Below are 20507 nucleotides of genomic sequence, written 5' to 3' on the forward strand. Positions count from 1 at the left end.
CATCGCTCGTATCATAAATACAAATCCCAACATAGATATAATTCATAATGGAGCATCCGTATAATATCGATTAGAGGTAGAAAAATAAGGTTATAGAAAAAAAGGGCAACCGAAAAAGTACTCGTAATGGATTAGCAAAAGGTGGAGTTTCGCAAGCCCGTCAGATTGGTCACGGGATTAAATCGAGAACCACTGGGCGGGCAGCAGGCAGCTGAGCGGACAAAGAGCGAACGGTTATTGCAGGACGACAGCGTAGACTCGAGCAGCGGCACGCCGTTGGGCCCCTCTTCTCTCTCCCTGTCTCTCCCCGTCCCTGTCTCGCTTTCTTATTCTCTCCCGCTGTCTTCTCTGTCTCTGGTCGTGCTGCTTGCATCTAAACCTATAAACTACCTGCACCTACACTTCCTGCCACTCGACAATGAAACCTTTTTCCAATCGCTTCTGGAGTGGCCTCCAGCCACGGTGTTCTACGTTTTCGAACTTCCGGAAAGTTTTTTAATTTATCCACGGGACTTACCGTAACTGGCCGGACGATCGTGCGCCGGTGGAACGTCGATCGTGGCGTTCCGTTGCTAATGTACGATTGATGAGCTCTCTTGCACAAGTAGAATTGGGGCCTTAAATGCATTAACCCCTCACGTGATCCCAGCGGAACTTTAAATTGTCGAGAACTGTCTAGACTATCCTTGTTAACGTATTGTAATCTCTTATCGGGGAAACGAATGGATCGAATTCATGGCAATTTAAATAATATTTGTCCCCCCTTTTCTCACTAGGCACGGAAGGGTAGTTTTTCGTACCTTGGCTTCATCCCTTCTCTATAGAAGTCTACCTACGTTCTCAATCAAGCGAACGATGAAAATAACCGCGACTTTATTGAAAGATCGATCGTAGGGCAGTCCCGCAGGCGTGAATTAGCCCTGTACAGAGCATTTATCCAATCTACGGTGGACGGGCAACAAGATTGGCCAGTAGTTATCGAATCACAGGTGCAGCAATTGGCATCGTCGCCGTTCCGAACGAAACGACGCAATCGACGAACAAGACTCTCAGTAACCTTGCGTCCGAGCGAACTGCAGGCCAAGAAACGAAAGAGAGGGAGAGCTGCTGATCGGGTAGAAAGTAACCGAGTAACCTACGAATTGCGTAACGCCGGTTCTCGTATTTTAATATGCGGCCACTGGTGGATTGTCTTAGGCGTAAATGTTGCTGATGAGTCTGCGAATTTCACCTCGCGACTGTACCTTTTTTTTCCACCGTCTTTCATCCACGCTACGATTACAATACTGTACTACACACGACTCAGATCGGCTAGGAAGAAATATGTTTTATTATTTATTTGTATTTTTTTATTAATTTATATATTTATGAGGCCAGCAACGGTATTTATTTCGTAGCATTATTATGACCACATTCACAATTTCTACTTGTAAAACCGCTAGAACCGATCCTTCCGCATTGGTTGTTAGTGTTGTAACCATTAGTGGACTATTTTCACCGTCTACGGTGAAAGTGTCGGTTGTCCACGAGGAGAGGACAGGAAGCGTCAATTTCACCCGGAGATCGTGAACGACCCGGGTCACTTGTCCCTAGGTGTTATCACGAGGATCAGCACGACCGCTCTGCTTTCCCATCCCATCGATCTCTTCATCCTTTGTCTTAATCATTTTTTTCCACTCCGTCACTCTTACCACTTTCGATATCTTTGAACGTTTAACCCTATCCACCGGACTAACTCGACCATATTGCAAGCTTTCTAGTATGCAATTACGAGCTATACCCAAGGGTCATGAACGAAATGACCGAGTCGTAAAATAATGACTTCTCAAAAATTCGAAAATATTTCTGGATAGATCGGAGCACGTCGTGATTAAAGAAATTGGAAAGGCTTCGAGAAGGATTAGCCGTAAGGATAATATCGAGCAACGAAACGGTTAAATTCACAGCAGTCGTTCAAGATTGCGTAAAAATTGGAGAATGTCTGGCATTGATTTCAATTGGCTGGAATTGCGCGATCAGATATTCCTTCGACTTAATTCCCCTGCATACTTGAGACTTGGTGTCCGCATAGTTAACCGGTTGCGTCATCGTAGGCTCTTTATTCGAACTTTTGCGAAGTATCTCGAGCGAGTAGTAGTCGTGCTTGAATCCGCGGTTGATTCTTTCTCACCGTCCGCGTTATCGCGAGCGTCGCAGCGCCGTTGGATCAGACGGGCGGTACCACTCGACCCTCTTCGACGGCTCTCCTCCCTTCTTCCTCGTGCTCTCTTCCGTTCCTGCAAATAAACCGGCGGCAGAGCCGACCGGCTCGTCGTCGGGACGGCCAATTCAAGGTGATAGACAGTCAATGAAGACACGGCTGTCCTTGAAGCGGCATGAAATTAGGTGTCCGCCTGTCGACACTCCGATCCTTCTTCCTATCTCGCTTCTTTCTGTATCCGCGACAAATATCGTAGCAGCAGCTTTCTATTTTCAATCAGATTTTCATACGAACTGGCTAATTTAGTTGCACGTGTGTATGCTCCTTATGTTTAAGACGTTTTGGAGTGCAATTAGATGGCTACAATTACTATAATCAGGATCTTGTAAACAACAATTATTATAATCATGGTATACCGAATAATAATTGTCCACTTGATGATACTATAATTGATTCATATATTATGATACATTAGCGATGATCAGTAGAATTGATTTTCATGCAGTTTGAAAAATCGGGGGTAGTTATATATAATATATAATTATTATAATGGTAGTATAGTTTCCCGTTCCTCTTTCATCGCTTTTGTAGTCATGGTTATATATATCTTGCGTGAAAGTAACGTTGAGAGGGGGACAAATTTGGAACGAAACGTCTGTAGATTCGATAACTTCTGATCAATTATATTCGCGTACCGTTCGATGCACGTAAGGAGATAAGACGGGCAGAAATGCAAAGAAAACGTTGGACGATCGATGTCGGCGACAGATATGCGGCAGAACGTTTCCCTGTAATCGATATAGCCCACGGAACCGGTAACGTAAGTCACATTAGCGGTACACACGTTGAATGGTAAAAACGCGCATAGTTGTGTGCTTGGTTTGCGGAGATTAATTAAAAAAAAAGAAGAAAGGAAAAAAGAATGGACTGCAGTCCTTACGTCGCGTTCCACCGTGATGTAATTCTGCTGTAACGCTCTGTCTTTCATACCTGCACAGATTTCTTTTTCCGGGGACAAAAAGGGGTTAGAAAAAAGTCGTTAAAATTTGCAGAACAAACGCAACGTATATGGTCATGAATATTGTATTTACTTTCGACGAATTCATAAATCTCTTGAGTAAATTCCAAAGTTTGAATCCACTGTTTATCGCATGTATTTATCTGCTTAAAGCAAAAAAGAAGAGAGAATAACTCTTTTCTCTTTGGTTTTATTTGGACGTACGGTAGCCAGGAGTAGCATCGATATATACGCCTCTAGCATTTAGTTTAGCGTTTGCACAAGGATCAATTAGAATTTTTTGCCGGAGTACAACAAAAGCGGTTCCTAAGCCAGCGACCTTTTCGAAACCGTTTGGTTCGCTCGGTATCGTTCCTCCAATCGTTACCGCAATCAAATTGAAAGAACAATTAGATACCGGGGCAATTAAACGAAATTACTTTAGATTACATTGATTAAATTACGTGGACTCGATTAAGCGAATCCCGGCCGGTAATTGCATTTGTGTAAGTCGGGTCGAGTGTGCGCGATGTCGCGCGAAGAGGGGTGGGACACGAAAACGAAGGGTTATATCTGGTACCACGTTGTTAGAGCCAGACGGACGCAATTCCATTTTTCGAAACTAACGCTCGATACATCTACTCCTCGTTTTTTTTCTATCAGAGTGGACTATAAGACACGCGAAACCTACCTTTCGCAAGAGTCGATATTCCTTCCTTAATTAGGTTAAAACTTGTCGTATCTATGTACACGCGTCAACAGAGAGAAGTGAATGGCGTCATACGGAAATTAAATTTGTATAGTTCGAGCTTAAGCGTAGCAAGAAACTCAGACGTGGCTATTCTTTGCTAGCGCGAAATGCGTTATAATAAACTTCGATTAATTGCGATTCCAAGAACGATCGATATTTATAGAAGAAGCGCAGTTATGATCTGTTGTTAGAATACAGGACTGGTAAGTGCTGTTGGCGAGACCGGATATCGCGGATCGTGCCGCGCGCGACGCTCGGTTCTCGCGAAACGTTCTTCGGCCACGGATTATCGGCGCCGTCCGCCGTGACATACCGCGGGCAGCGTTACGGCATTAATTAGTCGATTCGAGCGAAGACAACTGGTCCGCAAGGTCACCGGTCGCTCCTCGATGCTCTGGACCCTCTTCACCGACAGCTGACAGCAAACGTACGCGATCGAGGTAGTACACGCCTCTCCGTACTAATCACACTACAAACGTTTCCTGTGCGCAGTGCCGCTCAACTCGCGGCGACCTTTATCCTTTCAATGCTGATCGGTACATCGCTCGTGATAGTCAAGTAGTTTCGAGTCGCTCGAACTGACGTTTCGAGCGAAGCAAAATCGATATGTTCTTCGAGATTAATTGGTATAACGTAACAGCGATAGCTCGTCTCGTTTGCTGAAAAGTTGCGAGTGTACCAACACTCTCGTCCCAACAACTTCGTCGAGGCGTCGTACACACGTATTTCGAACGATTAATCGCGGGTAGCGACGGCGATGGCGCGCGTGTCGCGGTCGAGCTTTTCGACGCGGCTTCCGGTTGGCGCGCGCGCTCGCACGGGAATTAAAAACTGACATTTTCTACTCTGCGGAGTGTGTAACAGGTAATTAGTCGTTGCGCGGAGCGATGCACGCCGTGGGGGAGTGGAAGGAAAGCGAGGGAGAAAGAGAGAAGGTTATTAACTGAATTACACGTTCGCAGGTAGATCGCATCCTACGGCGCGCGGAGTTGCGCGTAACGCAAGACCAGCATTACGCGTACGGATTCTTCCTGCCTTGCGGAAACCTATTCGTGAGAGACGATCTCTCAAAGAAGGGATCGCGAAAATTGAAAACGCGGCTGGCAATCGTCATCGCGGTGTTCGAAACACCTTTTAAACAGAGCGGTAAAGATCGATGGAGAATGTTAACAGTTTTCTCCTTTCCAAGAGAGTCGGCGGTCTATAATAACATTTTTTTTTATTGCCCGAAGTGCATTTATTTCAAATCATCGTCGGTAATAGCCACTCGCGTGTAGTTAGTGCGGCGTTAAGGCTCACGGGGAGGAGAAAAAGTGGATTAACTGGTTTCGGTTCTCACTCTCGTGAATATGACAATCTGTCTTTAAATACAAGTGTCGCGGCGAAAAAATGAATTTACTTAATTCGGGTAATTATTTTCTTAATCCAAGCAAATTGCTTATAACTTGCGTTATTATAAGTGGCGTTTTTAATTCGTAAATGACAGTCGTTCGAGCGTTGACCGTGTAATTTCTAGAATAGGAAACCCTACGGAAATTCTGCGGCGCAGGGTCGATAAATGCGCGTGGTTATTATTTTAAAGGAGAGGACGCAATTTTAATTAAAGGAAGGCGTTCGAATAGGAAAAATGGTAATTGTTACCTTCCAGATAATCGTGCGAATGGTTTAGAGGATTACTTTTTCAATAACACGAGATAAGGTGTTTATTTATAGCAGTAAAGGTTTATAAATTATCGTCGCGCTTCAAAATGACGAGCAAATATTCTAAATTTAAGTAACAATCCCAGCGTATGCGTGCACGTAGTAGAGCTGTTCAATGTCGCAGGAAAGTTGCGTCGAACCTGGAGCAGAAAATTTCGAATCGTTCGAGTCACGGTTTTCCTATTCGTGACGGGAGGCCGGGAGGGGTAGCCGTTCGTAGCGAGGATCCGCGACGCTCAGGCAGGAAGGGTCGATGGTAGACGAGATGAAATAGAAGGGAACAGATTGATGGCAAGGGATGAAAGTTGGCCGAGGGGCCGAGAGAGAAAGATACGAAACAGCTGTGCTGGTTCCGTGGAGACAAGTCTTTGGTATAACAGAGCCGCGCGGGCACGCCGTGTAATACCGTGCCGAAGTTATGCACCCTCCGCAGGGGTTCTCAATTTTTATATCCGACTTTTAAACGCCAGACAAACCTCGAACGATGGTAGAATATAATATTTCTAGCAATGCTTCTCATAGAATTTTATCTGTCATAGAAGTAATAATTAATTTAATCAGTTCATCTTAGTGTGTTTAGCTTACGATGCACTGTGCTTCTCAAGTTTCGTTTCGGAAAAGGTTATATGTATCTGTTACATTGAATCATTATGCATTTCATACGATTTTTGAATTCTCACGCTTTTTTTTTTTAAATCCAATTAACCAGAGTGTTTCGAAAATATGCGCTCAAATTCTAGCACGATTCGATTAACTCCATTATGCGTTCCGATCAATTTTTTTTTCCATGGAGTCGCGGCGTTCGTACGAAATGTAGGCCGGGTAACGAGCAGAAAGATTGCACCGTTAATTAATACGGCATTGTGGGGTAACGCAATCCAGTAGTTGAAACGCGTTGCTCCATTTCTTCAAAGGCTCGTGCTCTCCGCAGGACTTACTTTCACGGTGAACACGGCGATTCTAATATTAGTCGGTGAATAACACTTCGGTATCGCGGCTCTTACGGTCCGCGCCGCGAAAGAAACCCTAAGGTAGGCGAAAAAACAAATTTCTTCGCGTTCCTCGACCCATTCAGGGCTTCCCGGTGTAAGTTTCGCCTCTCAGCGGGCTAATTCCTCGAGATTAATTGGCGGCAAAATAAGGAAAAAAGAGAAAAGAAAAGAAAAGAAAACCCGACCTACCTTGCATTCCCATTCCTCCGCGGTATCGATCCTGGTTCCCACAAATCTTCCGTTCTACTTTCAGAATTCTTCTCTCGATATCTTTCTTAACTTCGATTAGATCGCTGTGCAGTTACGTACGAGCAATCGTCTACCTCTTTCTCGATCTTACGCAAACGTTAAATCGACGTCCGATTAACGATGGTTTCCCCCCGTAGCTACTTTAGGAAAACTAATTCAGGTGTCAGAAATAAGATTTTACAGTTACACCTTAATCGCGGACGTATCGGAGATGGTAAGAAGAGGGGAGGAGAGAGGCGCAGCCGATTTGTAGGAAGGTAGCGAGAGAGGTTCTTAGCGAAATCGGGTGTGGCCGATAACTAGGATTCGAGCTGGTTCTCCCGATCCCCGGTGTGTCTCGCGGTGGCATTGACCTTGCCGATCCACGGCAATCGTCCGGTGAATATCTGCGTGGCTACGCGTTAACAGGTACCCAGGCAATCACCGCAATAATGGTCGAAGTTTCTTGCGACCGTTAGGTATGGAAGCGGCGGCGGGATACGTGCGCCGGCAGCTCTATACCGTGTAACAGCGGCGGCCAGCCGCGGATAGATCTGCCGTTGTCAGCATAGTTCATTGGTTTCAAAGGAGGAGGATTCCACCTTCGATGCAGAGGAGTGCCCGCAGGTTGTTGATCCTTTCTTCTTCTCTTTCTTCTACTACCTCTTCGCCTTCTTCTCGCCTCTTCTTCTCTCCTCTCCTCTATATTCCACGTTCCTCTTCCTCTTTTCTTCTACTTACCCGCGCCCGCCTCCGCTCGCCTTACTCTGCCCGCTTCCATAGAGTCCACCTCCCCTGCTCCCATAACCCATCCGCCGCGCGCTGCTCACCGTCTCGTACCTTTACGAGATTATTACCCAACTGCGACAGGTAAAAGGTACGCGATCTCGAGCGTATTCGGATCGCGGATGCGCGAGGGTCACCGTCGGTTTCGTTTTTAATCGCTTCCCTTTATGGATTTTCGAACATTTCGCGAGGGAAGCGAATCGTTCGTTTACTCTTCCTAATTTTAGTTTCTAAAATTGTCTTTTAAAATTACCCCCCGAGAGCAGTAGAACGCGACTATTTTATATTTACTCGCGCTGTTGGAAAATCGATTTTCTAAGTTTCTCGATGGCAACGCGATCGGATAGTTTCTGTAGTTTGGCCATGGAATGAATACGCGAGCCGAGATTTCGCCTCGAGATTTCCTTTCCTCGGTCGTTCGAAAGATAACGCCTTACAAGCGACTCTTTCTTTTTCTCCTCTTCTTTTCTTTAAACGTCGCTCGTCTGCGTTTGAAGGCGCGAACCGCGTCGGAGCGAGCAGGTTGTTTCGTCGGACGGGTACGACAGAGGTGGCGGGAACTGTGATTTTAGTTTTACGAGTCGCGGAAGTAAAACAGCATAAATAATGTATGCGTGAACGAGTATGCGGATGAGATAAGAGAATTGTGACGAGACGCCGGCGAGACAGAACGTGAATGGGAATTGCGTAGAACGCCGGGGAATCGAGCGTCGACGTTTATTTTTAGCTGCTTATTTTTTTTCCATTGCCGCGCTTAATTCTCCTTTACTCGCTGTGGCATGAAACGTCCATTACGAAAGACGGGACGCATTCGTTTAATTAGAGCAATCGCCTGTTTGTAATACTCGTAACCGTCTACGAATGAAAACGGTGCAGAAATTGTTATCGAGATGATAGTAAAAAATTTCTTCGAACACATCTTCGATTCTTTTGAGAAATCGATTGATTCAACGTCGAACGCTGGCAATCGTTCGCTCGAAATGCCTCGGGATCGTCGAGCAACAGTGAAACCGGTGCTCGTTAGCGCGTCTCGCACACGATCCACGAGGTTTAAACGTGGCAATTGTCAGCGGGACGGTAAAGCGTTATCGGTTGGTAACGCAGCGAGGCTCGCGTTCTAGGTAATCGTAGAGAGACAGAAGGGACGCACTCGTGACCCGGCGTAAACGGTGCTTAATTCCACGTGTGCATCGAAAATATACCGGCCGAGGTGGAGCAGCGCGCGTGCAGGAGCTAGGTGGACGTGGGGTGCCTGCACGCGGTGATAGCTCGCAACGCGTTCGAGGAATCGATTCCGCTCGCTTCTCCATGGTAAGGCCGTGCGTTTCGACTTGCCTCACGTTTTGTCCCACTTAACGTACGCGTCTCTCGGGCATTTCAGGTATCTCGATTCGATCCACGCGCGGTCCAATTGTCTTCGCCGTGTCCCTCTCGTGGAAAAATCCTGATCGCGGCTTCGTTAATTTCTTCGGCCAAACTTCGAAACGAGTTCTGAAAAACTGTCATTTCCGAAGTTAGTAAGAAACGCAAACAAATTATCCCGTTTTCCATGGAAATCAGTCGACGCGAATATTAGTTAGTCGAGCGCCAGCTATCAATCCTAGAAACTTAATTAATCCTTAGGTGATAAAACACGAGTTTTTCCAGCGCAGAGAAAGCTGGCCTGCCCCTAACTCGTCCAGCAACTTCCATATATTCCGTCATTCTTTAGTGTCGCGCAATCGAAAAGCGACAGTATTCCGTGGAATTCTTCTGAGAACCAGTTGACTACCGTCCGTGAAGTCTTCGTTCGCGAAGGACGATATTCATCGACTCGTAGCTAGTAACAAACGTAGAGATCCTTGTAAAATCGTACAAGTTTCTCGAGCTACGATAATAAGTAAAAAAAAAAAAAACGTTTCTTGACTCGTCACACGAAATGACTCCCTTCCTCGCGAGAGACCGAATTACGATATTACTCATTTTCCATTCACTCCGCTTACACGCCTAAAAACACCACGCAAACGAGTCGATCTTAGACTAGCTTTGTCTCGTTTGTCAGCTGATACTTAACTCAAAGTACGCGCGAAAGAAACAGTCTTAAGATCGAGCGCACAGTGGCGACTGTTGTCAGCCGGAGCGAGGACTTATGGGATTATATAGGAGTGCGCCACTGATCTCTATAACTGGATACGACACGGACCTGTTGCCTCCGTGACAATTATTACAAATACCAGCATCTTCGAGCGTACACCGCGAATCCGTCTTCTAAGTTGCATCCAGCTGTTTAAATCTCTGAAGCGCTACGCTCGTCCAGTAAAAACTGGTGAACTTTGTCGAATGATCCTGAATGGAAAATCGTGTCGCGTTAATGTATGCACGTAGATAGATATATACACGTCGCATGCGCGACGTGTCTATTAAGGCGAGCACCGGATGCACTTCGACATGACAGGTCGCGGTTCGTATACAAGGGATAATCTAAGCGTTACGAGAGCAGCACGAGTGCCATTTGTCGCTGGGACTTCTCTCCGATCTGCTCCAATTAACTTTATTAATCCTTCCGCTTTCGCGGCCCGGCCCAGCCTTACGTCAATCTCATTAACCCGTTTGTCGTCCGTTACGTAAACTTCGCCACGCACACCCGAAATTTCATTCTTTAATTCGCCCTTTTAAACCCTCCAAGCTTGGGCTCCGCTTGGTCGCGTCGCGAATCGTTACGAGAACGAGTTTGGCAAAGGTTGTGGTTTTTTCAACGTACTGACGCGTCACGATGGTTTCGAACTAACTCACGGAAATCATATTTGTGCAATTATTGAAACATTAATCATTTCATTAGTCATAATCATAATATTAGCCTGCAATCTGGATCGTTTATGTTCAGCGCAAGTTTTTTTTTTACTGTTCTAGGCTTTCAAGAAATCCGAAAAAATTCAAGGATACTTGTCAAAGTCTCTGCTTCATCATGCAATGGTTCGTTAACTTAAATTAAATAAAACTACTTATTCGGAGTAAGAGTATCGTACAGATTCGCGAGCGAAATTTTTATCACACTGTAAAAGGCGTAGATCTCGTTCGTTTATTTCCATTCAATCGCGTAATGAGCCTGCTAAAGTCTCATTTTGGAAATTATTATATCTATTTCAAAATAACGACAAGAATTTACGTAGATTTATTACGATTAAATTGCGATCTTTTATACACCACTATCAGCGCTCGTATCAACGTAGAAGCAATCGGTTAGAGATCGGTATCTACTAAATATTACTTCAGATCTTCCATCTGAAGAAGATGATCGGCAATTACGATACACTCGTCCGCTCGCCCATCGAATTCGAAATCCAACGACAAACCGAACCATCCACGGGGACATGTAAGCCGTTAAAAAATGTTCCTGTTTCGCTAGGCGAGCAATTGTGTAACGTGTCTGCCTCACTGACGCAACACAGTATCGAATCACTGTGACACGAAAGTGTGCACCATCGCGTAACTCTCCGCGTCGTCTCGTTATTCTTGATTAACCGTACAAGCCTCGCGAACCCTCTGTTTGACTATTAAAATCTGAAAACTGAATTTAAATAGACAACCCCCCTCGAGTTTAAATCGAACGTGACTCGAAACCGATCGTCTGGTCTTAGTAACGAACGATAAATCCGATCGTTCGAATCCGCAGAGGCTGAAACAGCCGTCGACAAAACGGCATCACCGTTCTCGAGCAAATCGTTGGGCCGCGATGGCAATTAGGCCCGGCCTAATTGAAAGTTGGCCTAGTCGAGCGCGTTCGGTCGGAGGGCACCGTTCGGGTCGCCAGTTCGGCTTGGCTTGTCCGCTGGCTGTTTCAAGGTCGAATTCTTCGAAGGTCGCGCAAGCGTGGTCTTCTTAGCGGTGCGTGCCCACCGGCGGGATATCCGAGGGAATATAAGGAGAATGAGAAACGAGAGGCAGAAAGTGTTGCGGAGAGATAAAGAGAGACGGGCTGGGAGAGAAAGATGTCCGACACCCGATGGTTCTCGCTCGGAATGGACGATAATTGCGCGCTTGCATTCGCCCCGTTCTATATGACCGAGCTGGGAATGATTTAACGAATATGGCATCCGGCCTTCCTATCGGCTCCGGAGATTCGAACCCGCGAACCGCGCGTCTCGTCTTACTCTCTTTATTCCCTTTCTCGTACTCGAGAAAGATAAACTTTGGCGCAAAACTGGTCCATAAGCAATATACAAGGCGATTATCCACCTTTAGTACTTTGTACGGGGAATAAACCAAAGGGAATTGATTTATGCCGGAGAAATTATATGGTTATGTTTGGAAAGAGGGTGCAGCCGGACTTTGCGACCGCGTACGATGGTACGAAGAGGTGGATAAAGGCGCGGAGACGAATCGATTCTTTATGGGAATCGCCATTTGTCACTTTTCAGTTCGCTGTCTAGAGCATTCCTACCGATTTTAAACTCTAAACGGGTCCCACAAAGTGAGCTTAAATAATATTAATTGTCCGTTTTGCACCAAATTCGATATTTAAATCCTTGCTAAATCGCCGATATCGGGTGACTTGCGCAAACGTTGTTCGATTCTCTATGGAACCGTTTATTAGCCGCGTTTCAGTTCGTCGAACAGTTTTTTTCCCCCCGCTGGTTCGAAAGTTCGAGCAAAGTCCACGGAACCTGGTCTCGTTCCCGCGGGTCACCAGCCAACGTCTGGCTCTCCTTTGGGTCACGTTCCATCTCCTCTCTTTCACGCTCCCTCTGCTGGAAAAGGGCAGAAACACGGGGAGCATAATCGACCACCGGCTAATACTAATGGTACGAGCCAGGGCCATTGAGGACCAGTCGATAAATACAAGCCAACTGCGTAAATCCACTTTGTTCGGTGTGGCGCGTCGGGACACGGCGCGCGCTGACTTACGAGCCGGGCCGCTGACTTACGATCCTTATTTAAAGTCGTCGAGCCGACGCGCGCATGCGCCTCTCGCCCGTGGCAATAAAATCCCTTAGCGCGCGCATATACGCGGGGTGCGATCCTGTCCGCGCGCTCTCGCTACGCCGGTCATAATGGCCGCGATTTTTCTCGACCAACATTATTACGCGTATATTTCTCGAATTGCCCACGAACCAGCCGGTTGATTCACGGGATTAGATTCTTCGCCGCTGAGCAGAACGCGATACCTTCGCGCGGTCCCGCTCGCGTTATCGTGCCAGCCGAGGACGTGTACACCCGTGTTTACGAGCTTGCGCGGTGACATGGATGGAGAAATATTTGATATCACTTTGCTTCTATTTACCTTAGCCTCCGTTACAGTTGTAACGCTTGTTATTTCTCAAAGTAGCCACTTTTCTCTTTTTACGGTAAATAGGTGCACCTTTGATCGCCGGTTTTGGTAATAACCAGGATATTTGCATATCGTCGCATTTTTCAACGAGATATCACGCTTACTTCACTTTCTTAACGTTAAGTGTTGCCGGTAACAGAAAAATGTTGTCCGGTACCGCGATAAATACGTCAAGCGCTTACGTTACACTCCTTTGGAACAAGTCGCGAACGCGTATATTTAAAGTTCGAGACGGTCTTTCAATTAGAGCCACAGCCACAGTTCACGATATGCTTAAGACCACTTCTATACCGTGCCCCCGGCCCTCCCCATACCTCTATTTGCCACGATGTAACTTGGAGCGGTAACTGATAGTATTTGATGTTATCTCTGGCGGAATTGATAGCTACATCGTCTTTGAGGATGCAATCCAATCAAGTATAGATTCATCAATGTTTGCTCTTCAGCCATCTCCGATGTTTCACGTCTATTGCCTTTCAATTTGCCATTTTTCATACATTCTTCGACAAGTATGCATATCGCCGCGTCGTCTGCGTTCGAGAGCTATTCACAGAGATCATTGCCTACGTCTGTTGGAAATAGGACTCCCTTCGCGGGACGAGTACCCCATACTTCCCTATGAATGGAGATTCGCCAAAATATCGGCTGAGGGTATATCGTTAAAAAAAAAAAGAGAAAGATTGAAAATTCCAGTCCAGAAATGCGCTACATTTTGCAGGCTGAAATAACATATTGACGCACAAATCGTTATCGAGCATTAGTCAAAGAGCAAACATTTCATTCTGGTTAGCTTATCGAAGATATGTGAATCATAACAGTTTCTGCAGTTCGATCGGGTTATCGATAAACAAGAAAGCAAGCAACGATCCCTTAAATTGAAAAATTATTACAAATCTTTTCCCATCGTGGTAACAAATAGAGATCTGTACGAGTGCACAGATAGATATCAGAAATTTGTTCTCAATTCTACGACAGAAGATAAAAGTAGATATCAATGCTTAAAATGCAAAGTGACTGTTTAAACGTCTTGATTATGGTTCGTTAAGAGTTGTTCAGGTTATTATTAAACCAATGATTAATGTTTCTGAACGGGATCCGATGGACAAGCTAGTGTATTTATAAACGCAAAAAATGCCACGATAATACGCAGGAGAGGAACAACAAGAGACGAAGGAAAGTTACAGCATGTAATCCAGAAGGAGGAAGTGAATCCCCCGATGGCACAGCCTCACGAACGAAGCTCGCTGTAAACACATTGATTAAAGCGAAACCTCGATAATTATACCCATAGAGAATATAAAAATATCCATAAAAATGGTATATAATTTGATCAACAAAAATACCTGCGGAAAGCTCAAGAGTATCGCTAAAGTGCAACAAATAACCTAATGGAAGGATCAACAAAAATGGACGCGTTGCGTTTTCGCAGCGTGGTAATCGCCTACTCGCGTTCATAAATAATACGAAAGACGCGGGAAAAAAGGAGTCGTATCGCGTTCTAAGGGCAGAGTGCAGTCACGATACACGGAATCGCAGGGATAGACGAAAAACGACGATGACAATGGGCACGCACATAATGCTCCGATCATAACGGTCGCTCTGACACGTAGCTGTCAGTGGCGCCCGACAAGTAGGAATAATGATAATGGTAATACGTGGTAAGACGAGTAAGTGTGGCAACCTCCTGGTCACCCCTCGTGTGCTTGCCGCGTGTTCCCCCTCCACGGTTGCGTTCTGTATCCCCACCCTCGCCGTTGTGAGTTGTGATTTCGCCCCCCGCCACGCGGCCACGGTGTCTCCCCCTGCCATTTCCTCTGGGCAGGTTCGGTCAGCATGATGCCTCGCCCGCGATTCAACCTGTTTTCCACCCCACCACGTGCCCACGATGGGCTACTTCCCCTTGGTTGTGTTTTCGTCCCCACCAGACGGACGCGCGGCCACCCCTCCAACGGAGGAGCACGGTGCTCGCGCATGCGTGCACGGGATGCGTGCGTGCGAGCACTGTCCGTGTGCGCTGGTGAGCGCGCGTTCGTGTAATAATAATAAGAAGAGAGCAACTCTATGAGGAACCAACGGCCTCCGACCCGTTCACCCTATGCTAGGTGGAGCCGGTCTGATACTGTACCCTCAGTGGCTCTCAATTCGCGGCTACCCGTTTCCCGACATCACGTTTGGGTTTGCATGCGAGAAAGTTTTTCTGCTGCGCGGCGTACAGACAGTTTATGGTTGCAGTCGGGTCTGTTGGGATTGCAGTTAAACTTCTGAAATCGATGCAACGTTGAGACTCGAGAATTGATTATATTATTGAACGTCGGTTTTTTGCAGACCGTTTTGCAACTGGTCAGGTGTATCGCTTTTGAATGGTAGATACCCGAGGGAAAAGTAGAGTAGCAACGGCGAATGTAAGTAGCGCAGAAAGCTGGTTACAAATAATTATTGCCCTCGATACCCACTGTTAAACGAGCATTGCGAAATGGATTTAACAATCGATTTGCTCATCCCATACCGTGTTAACTCGCATCTCGCGAGTCTGTTCATCAACGAACGCCTTGTAACGAAGACGTTAATCGTACCGAGAAACTCGGGCGTCATTAAGGTCACGTTGCGTTTACCTATCCCGTATAAGCGATTGCGTTGACGGTGAATCATTTGAACGTGCGTTCACCATCGATCGAGAACCACTGCGGGTGTGACCGTGAACGAAGAGGCAGGAAAGCAAGACAGCGTTGTGGAGCAGTATCTCTGTCCTCGCCCTCTGCCTCCTCCCCAATACAGTGCTGTGTTTCCCCTGTGCCTACCCCACCCACAGTTCTCACTGTGGCGAAGTGGACACTAGGTGAAACGGTTGGCGGGGCGGACGTGCCACAGAGGGGAAGTCCGCGGTACCGTAGTCAGTGGGTATACGCTGATGAGAAAAGAGGATGAGGGAGGAGGGGGGGAAACGCGGTGAGGTTAGGTTGGTTTAGGTTAGACGTGCCTCCGAAGAAGAACGGAACTGGTCTGAAGAGAGAGAAGGAGCGAGGTCACTCCAGAGATCGCCGAGAGATGACACCACCGCGCCCACACGATCCAATATAGTGGCAACTGCATTCGTGCAGGTGTAACGTGCATCGCACACCAGCACCCTCTGCCCTCCATTGCCTTTCTCTCAATCTTCGCGTTCTCCTTACCTCGGCCACGCAATCTCCATCCATCCGTCTTCTCGTTCCTTTCCTGCCTCTATCCTCCCGTTTCTCTGCCCCTGCGCTCTATAATACCCCTGCTTCGATTAGTCTAGCCTGTGCGCTAGAAGCTGCCGACTCTGCGTGTCCTTCCGTCCGTGTGTCCGCCACGGCTACGGATTCTACTGCGAAATACAATTGCAATTACGATTACGATTACGCGGGATTGACCTGTCGCCGCCAGTAAGTACGCTCATGCCGGCAACGTCGCAAATCCACGCTTCCCTCCCCTCCCACCTTCCATGCTACTTCTCTGCACTCCCGCGGTTCCGTCTAACTCTCCTTTTCTCGCGCTCGTTCGCTCGCTCGATCCGTCTGTCTGTCTTCGTTACGCGATACGTGCACTATTGCAGGCGTCGCCGTTGCGCGTAACACTGTCGCGCCGTGGCGAACGCGCGGCAGTGCACTCCCGTCGCCACCTTCGTTTGCCATGTGAGGTCACGCACTAACTTGGGAAGCAGATTAAAAGGTGTTCTCCTTTGAATACGAACAGCTTTATTCGTATAAGCTTTACCTACGATATACCACTTTTTTTTCTTGTCCAATTAGTTATCGCAATGATAAACTGCATCGCACGTTGCACTCGATTAGAGTCACATTGCAGTTTTAACGTGAAGCCTCTGTCGCGCGAAAATTCATAAGCATTGAGGTGCATTGCTCGCATTTGTCCCTGCGAAATGACACTCTTGACAGACACGAGCTTTGAAGTTTACACGTGTAACGTTAACTGTCGTCCATCAAGCTGCACGGAGCAGACGGCCTCTTGTTAAGCAGAGGGTGGCAGATTTAGCCCAAGATTCCCATGGCGGAGTGTTTCAAAACAGAAGACCGTCACTTTCCTATTACTGGAAAGATTAATGCGAGAACAATTATACTCTCGCTTATTTTTCTTCTGATCCCAAATTGGAATGTAAATTTCAATTACAGTTAACTACATTCGCAACGTCCTTATGGAACGATCGTACAACACGGTTTTGCGTCAGCCCGCTGTACGTTTCTGAAGGCGATCATTTCGACACTCTCGAATATCTAACTCGCCTGTTTTTCCAGTATTCCTCTAGTAATCGGAGTGGGTCATTGAATACAATTACAAGCTTAGAATCTCGATGTTGATATCACCGTTTCGTATCTTTTAACTCGTGTCTGAATACCTTCTATACGCGCATAAATAGCTGACAAGAGGAAACGCGCATTTTAAAAAGATGGGCTGCCTGTTTATAAGGCGAGTCGACGGTCAAGGTGACTGGAATCCATTAATATTTAAATCGAGCAAAATCACGGACGGAAATATATAAAAATATTCACGCAGAACAAGAATTTCGAACGGACGTAAACTATTGGCAGATGTACTTTCGCGCACAAATTTTCCCCTGCGTGTTTATTCGATGCGATAAGCTTACAAAATAAAAACAAAATACTACGTCGGTGTCTGAATATTAATAAGTGGGAGTAACTCTAAAAAAAACTGAACAAATTGAAAAGGACAAAGAAGAGACCGACCAAGACCGTCCCGACGATATTTTTCCCTTTTATCCCCGTCACATTTAATTGACGTACCATCGAGAGCCGTTAGACAGGTATAAACAAAAATAAAACTTACCGCAGCCTGGTCCAGCTCTGTTTAGTGGGTATCACGTTGAGATGCCATGTCCAGGCTACGTTCTCATGGTGGATTTCCAATATCAAGCTCGTGGAGAACGACGAGACTGCGCTGCAGTTCGATTTACGGGGCCGGCGAGCACTCGCGGCTTAATATCACTGGCCCTGTTAGACGTTAGCATAAGCAAACACGGGGGTGCTCGAATAGTAGCCCTGTGTGGATAAATTGTCGGCCTATCGATAAGTAGAAGAATAAAACGGAGGGAGAAGAGAGAGAGAGAGAGAGGGAGGCTCGTGCGATCGTTGCTTTCGACAAAAGACCCTTCTTTCAATACCTTTTTACGTACCCCTCGCAATAAGTGGTTCGAAAGGGTAAATTGCGAATAAATTTTCAATCTTCCTTTTATCATTTCCCTTTCGGCTGTTTCTTAGCAAGCGAACGATGCAAATCGCGATTCGATCGTACGTCAATTTGCTCTCCGCGCGTCGCTTTCGAATCCTGTTGAAATCGGTCCAAGTGAATAACGGAATTTCACCGGGAACAATGAAAAACGTTGAATTGTAAATCTGCGTTCTCAACAATTATCGTGGTCCCGATGTACCTCGTTGGTAAGATCGACGATGGTTCCGTCGAATCGTTGGCGGCAACACTTCGACGAGGGAATTTCGATCGGCTAGCGAAGGAAACACTTTCGATGAGCGAAGTTGCGGATGTATTGTGTCGGGTGAAATTAAACCGGATTTCACGGGGGATTAAATGGTATTTCAGCAGGTACGTACGGGGGATGCGCGCGGCCAAGAGCCACCCGGCACCCTCCTCGCCCTTCTCGTTACCCGACACCACCCTCGTCCACCCTTCTCCTCCTGTTTTGAATTTGGGCGTGAATGTGACAGTTGGTTTATACGATTTTCGGATTGATGGGCTCGCCGCGTGGAATGCCAGGAAATGACGAAAATAATTATTATCCGCGAAGCTACTCGACCCACGGTTGTCCGCGTTTACGTATTCCCCTATCTGTATGCTCGCGTGCCTATACAAGGTGTTCCATGGTCACTGGGACAAGCTCTATCCTTTTAAACGCGCCCGTCACTTCGGGGATCATGCGCATCGTTCGCTTGGGTGGTAGATTTACACGTGGATAGGCGAATAAAATGGAAATTAGTCTTGTCTAGTTTAATTAATCGAAGTCGTAGTAGAGTAATAACGTAGAATTTCTAGTATTAAAGTACAGACAGGATGTATATACATTTTTCGCTACCAGTAGCGATCTGAACCATTTTTTGGTTTCTATATCTGAGATATTGAAACGATTATCGTATGTATCGTTAGAGATAAAAAAGCCAGCTAGATTCGGAAGTGTTACGAGTTTCGACGGGACACCCAGTATACAGATGTGTATCGGTACGGTATTCAGAACGTCGATGGCCGGGCGTACCTTTCGATCGTGGATATTAACTGGTCGCGGAATCATTGCCCCGTGCCGCGTAGCCATCCGTGGTCAGCGAATTGGCAAAACCCGAATTCACTTGTTTCGCCGATAAAAATTCGCCCCCGCTGCCAGGGAACATCGTCATCCGCCCCCGCCGCGTGATATCGAGCGTGTTGCGCCGCGTATCACTGACTCGGTCCGAAATAATTTCGCGTTGCCACCATCGCCGCTTGTTGTCCGCCCTCCATCTTCCTTTTTTTTCTATTTGCCTTTCTTGTTGTTTGTTTGCCCCTTTTTTTTTATTTTTCATTTGATTTCGTGCGGTTTTTCTCTGCCAATGTGATGAATGACGCTCGCTCAATTTGTTGCTGCGACCGCTCGAATCGGGACACGTATCGCGATCAAAAGTTTTCAAACACCTGTCATTTTTTAACCCTTTACCCGCTGTTAGAGGTATCGCTGTTTATTGCTTTCGCTAAATTTTCCTCCGTATCGGTGCTACGCAGATTTGTAATGTTTCTTCGTCAACGATCGATTGTTCGCGCGCACCTGAATGTTCCGCCATGCTATTACTCATAAATTATTCGCCGTGTTACTACCAAGTAAACGAATAAATTTCCACTTCGAAATGAGTTTCAATTATCAAGGAACGTAGCGATAAAAAAAATTCCGTTGAAACCTGACTCTACGTTAACGAGTCACGTCAAACCCACGCTTCTATTAATTCTGCCCTCGAAAGTACGGATCAATTTTTCTGTACATCCCCTTGGGCGATAAATCCATTCTTCGAAATTTGGCTAACAATTCCTCCGGGCAGAAAAATCCCGTGAAAAGCCCGTGAGCTTCTCTCGTTGGACGAATCCGCGACGCGGCAAACAAAGGCGAGACCGGTGCAGCACGGCCGGTGCATCTGGTGCGGCGCATCTCCGCGCACAGGCCCCAGCGACAATATCGCGGGGGCAGCGCGAACCGATTCACCGCCGTGAGCAATGCATCAGCCTCGGCTGACCAATCCCAATAATTTACGATTATCGATCCACCCGTGGTGCTCAAATTTGCTAATTACGCAATAATTATACGGCCTACATTAGATCCCCGACTACCAGCGTCGCACGCGAGACCACCGCCCCCGACCATCCCCCATGTACCGGCGTTCGACCGCGGCGAATCTATTGTCCCTGATGCCGCGGCACGCGTCCGTACCGCTCGGGCCAATAATAGATCCGGCTGCCCGTGTCAATAGTTCATAGTCACGTTTGCGTCGCGTATGTATTGCCCGCGTTGCATCGCCACC

General features: G+C 46.7%; 1 protein-coding gene across 2 annotated transcripts in view; it reads left to right on the plus strand.

Moving 5' to 3' along the window:
- The window catches only part of Mam (neurogenic protein mastermind), a 180211-nt gene that overhangs the window by 25584 nt on the left and 134120 nt on the right, over positions 1 to 20507 (plus strand). The window contains exon 2 of one of the 2 annotated variants that reach the window (XM_076910999.1): positions 10545 to 10607. The exons of the other annotated variant lie outside the window; for it this stretch is intronic. Coding sequence (XP_076767114.1) covers positions 10545 to 10607 — 63 coding nt within the window. The remainder of the gene's footprint in view (positions 1 to 10544; positions 10608 to 20507) is intronic. 2 annotated transcript variants of the gene reach the window in all.

This window comes from Xylocopa sonorina, chromosome 3 (genome assembly GCF_050948175.1).
Source record: "Xylocopa sonorina isolate GNS202 chromosome 3, iyXylSono1_principal, whole genome shotgun sequence".
Taxonomy (NCBI): Eukaryota; Metazoa; Arthropoda; class Insecta; order Hymenoptera; family Apidae; genus Xylocopa; species Xylocopa sonorina.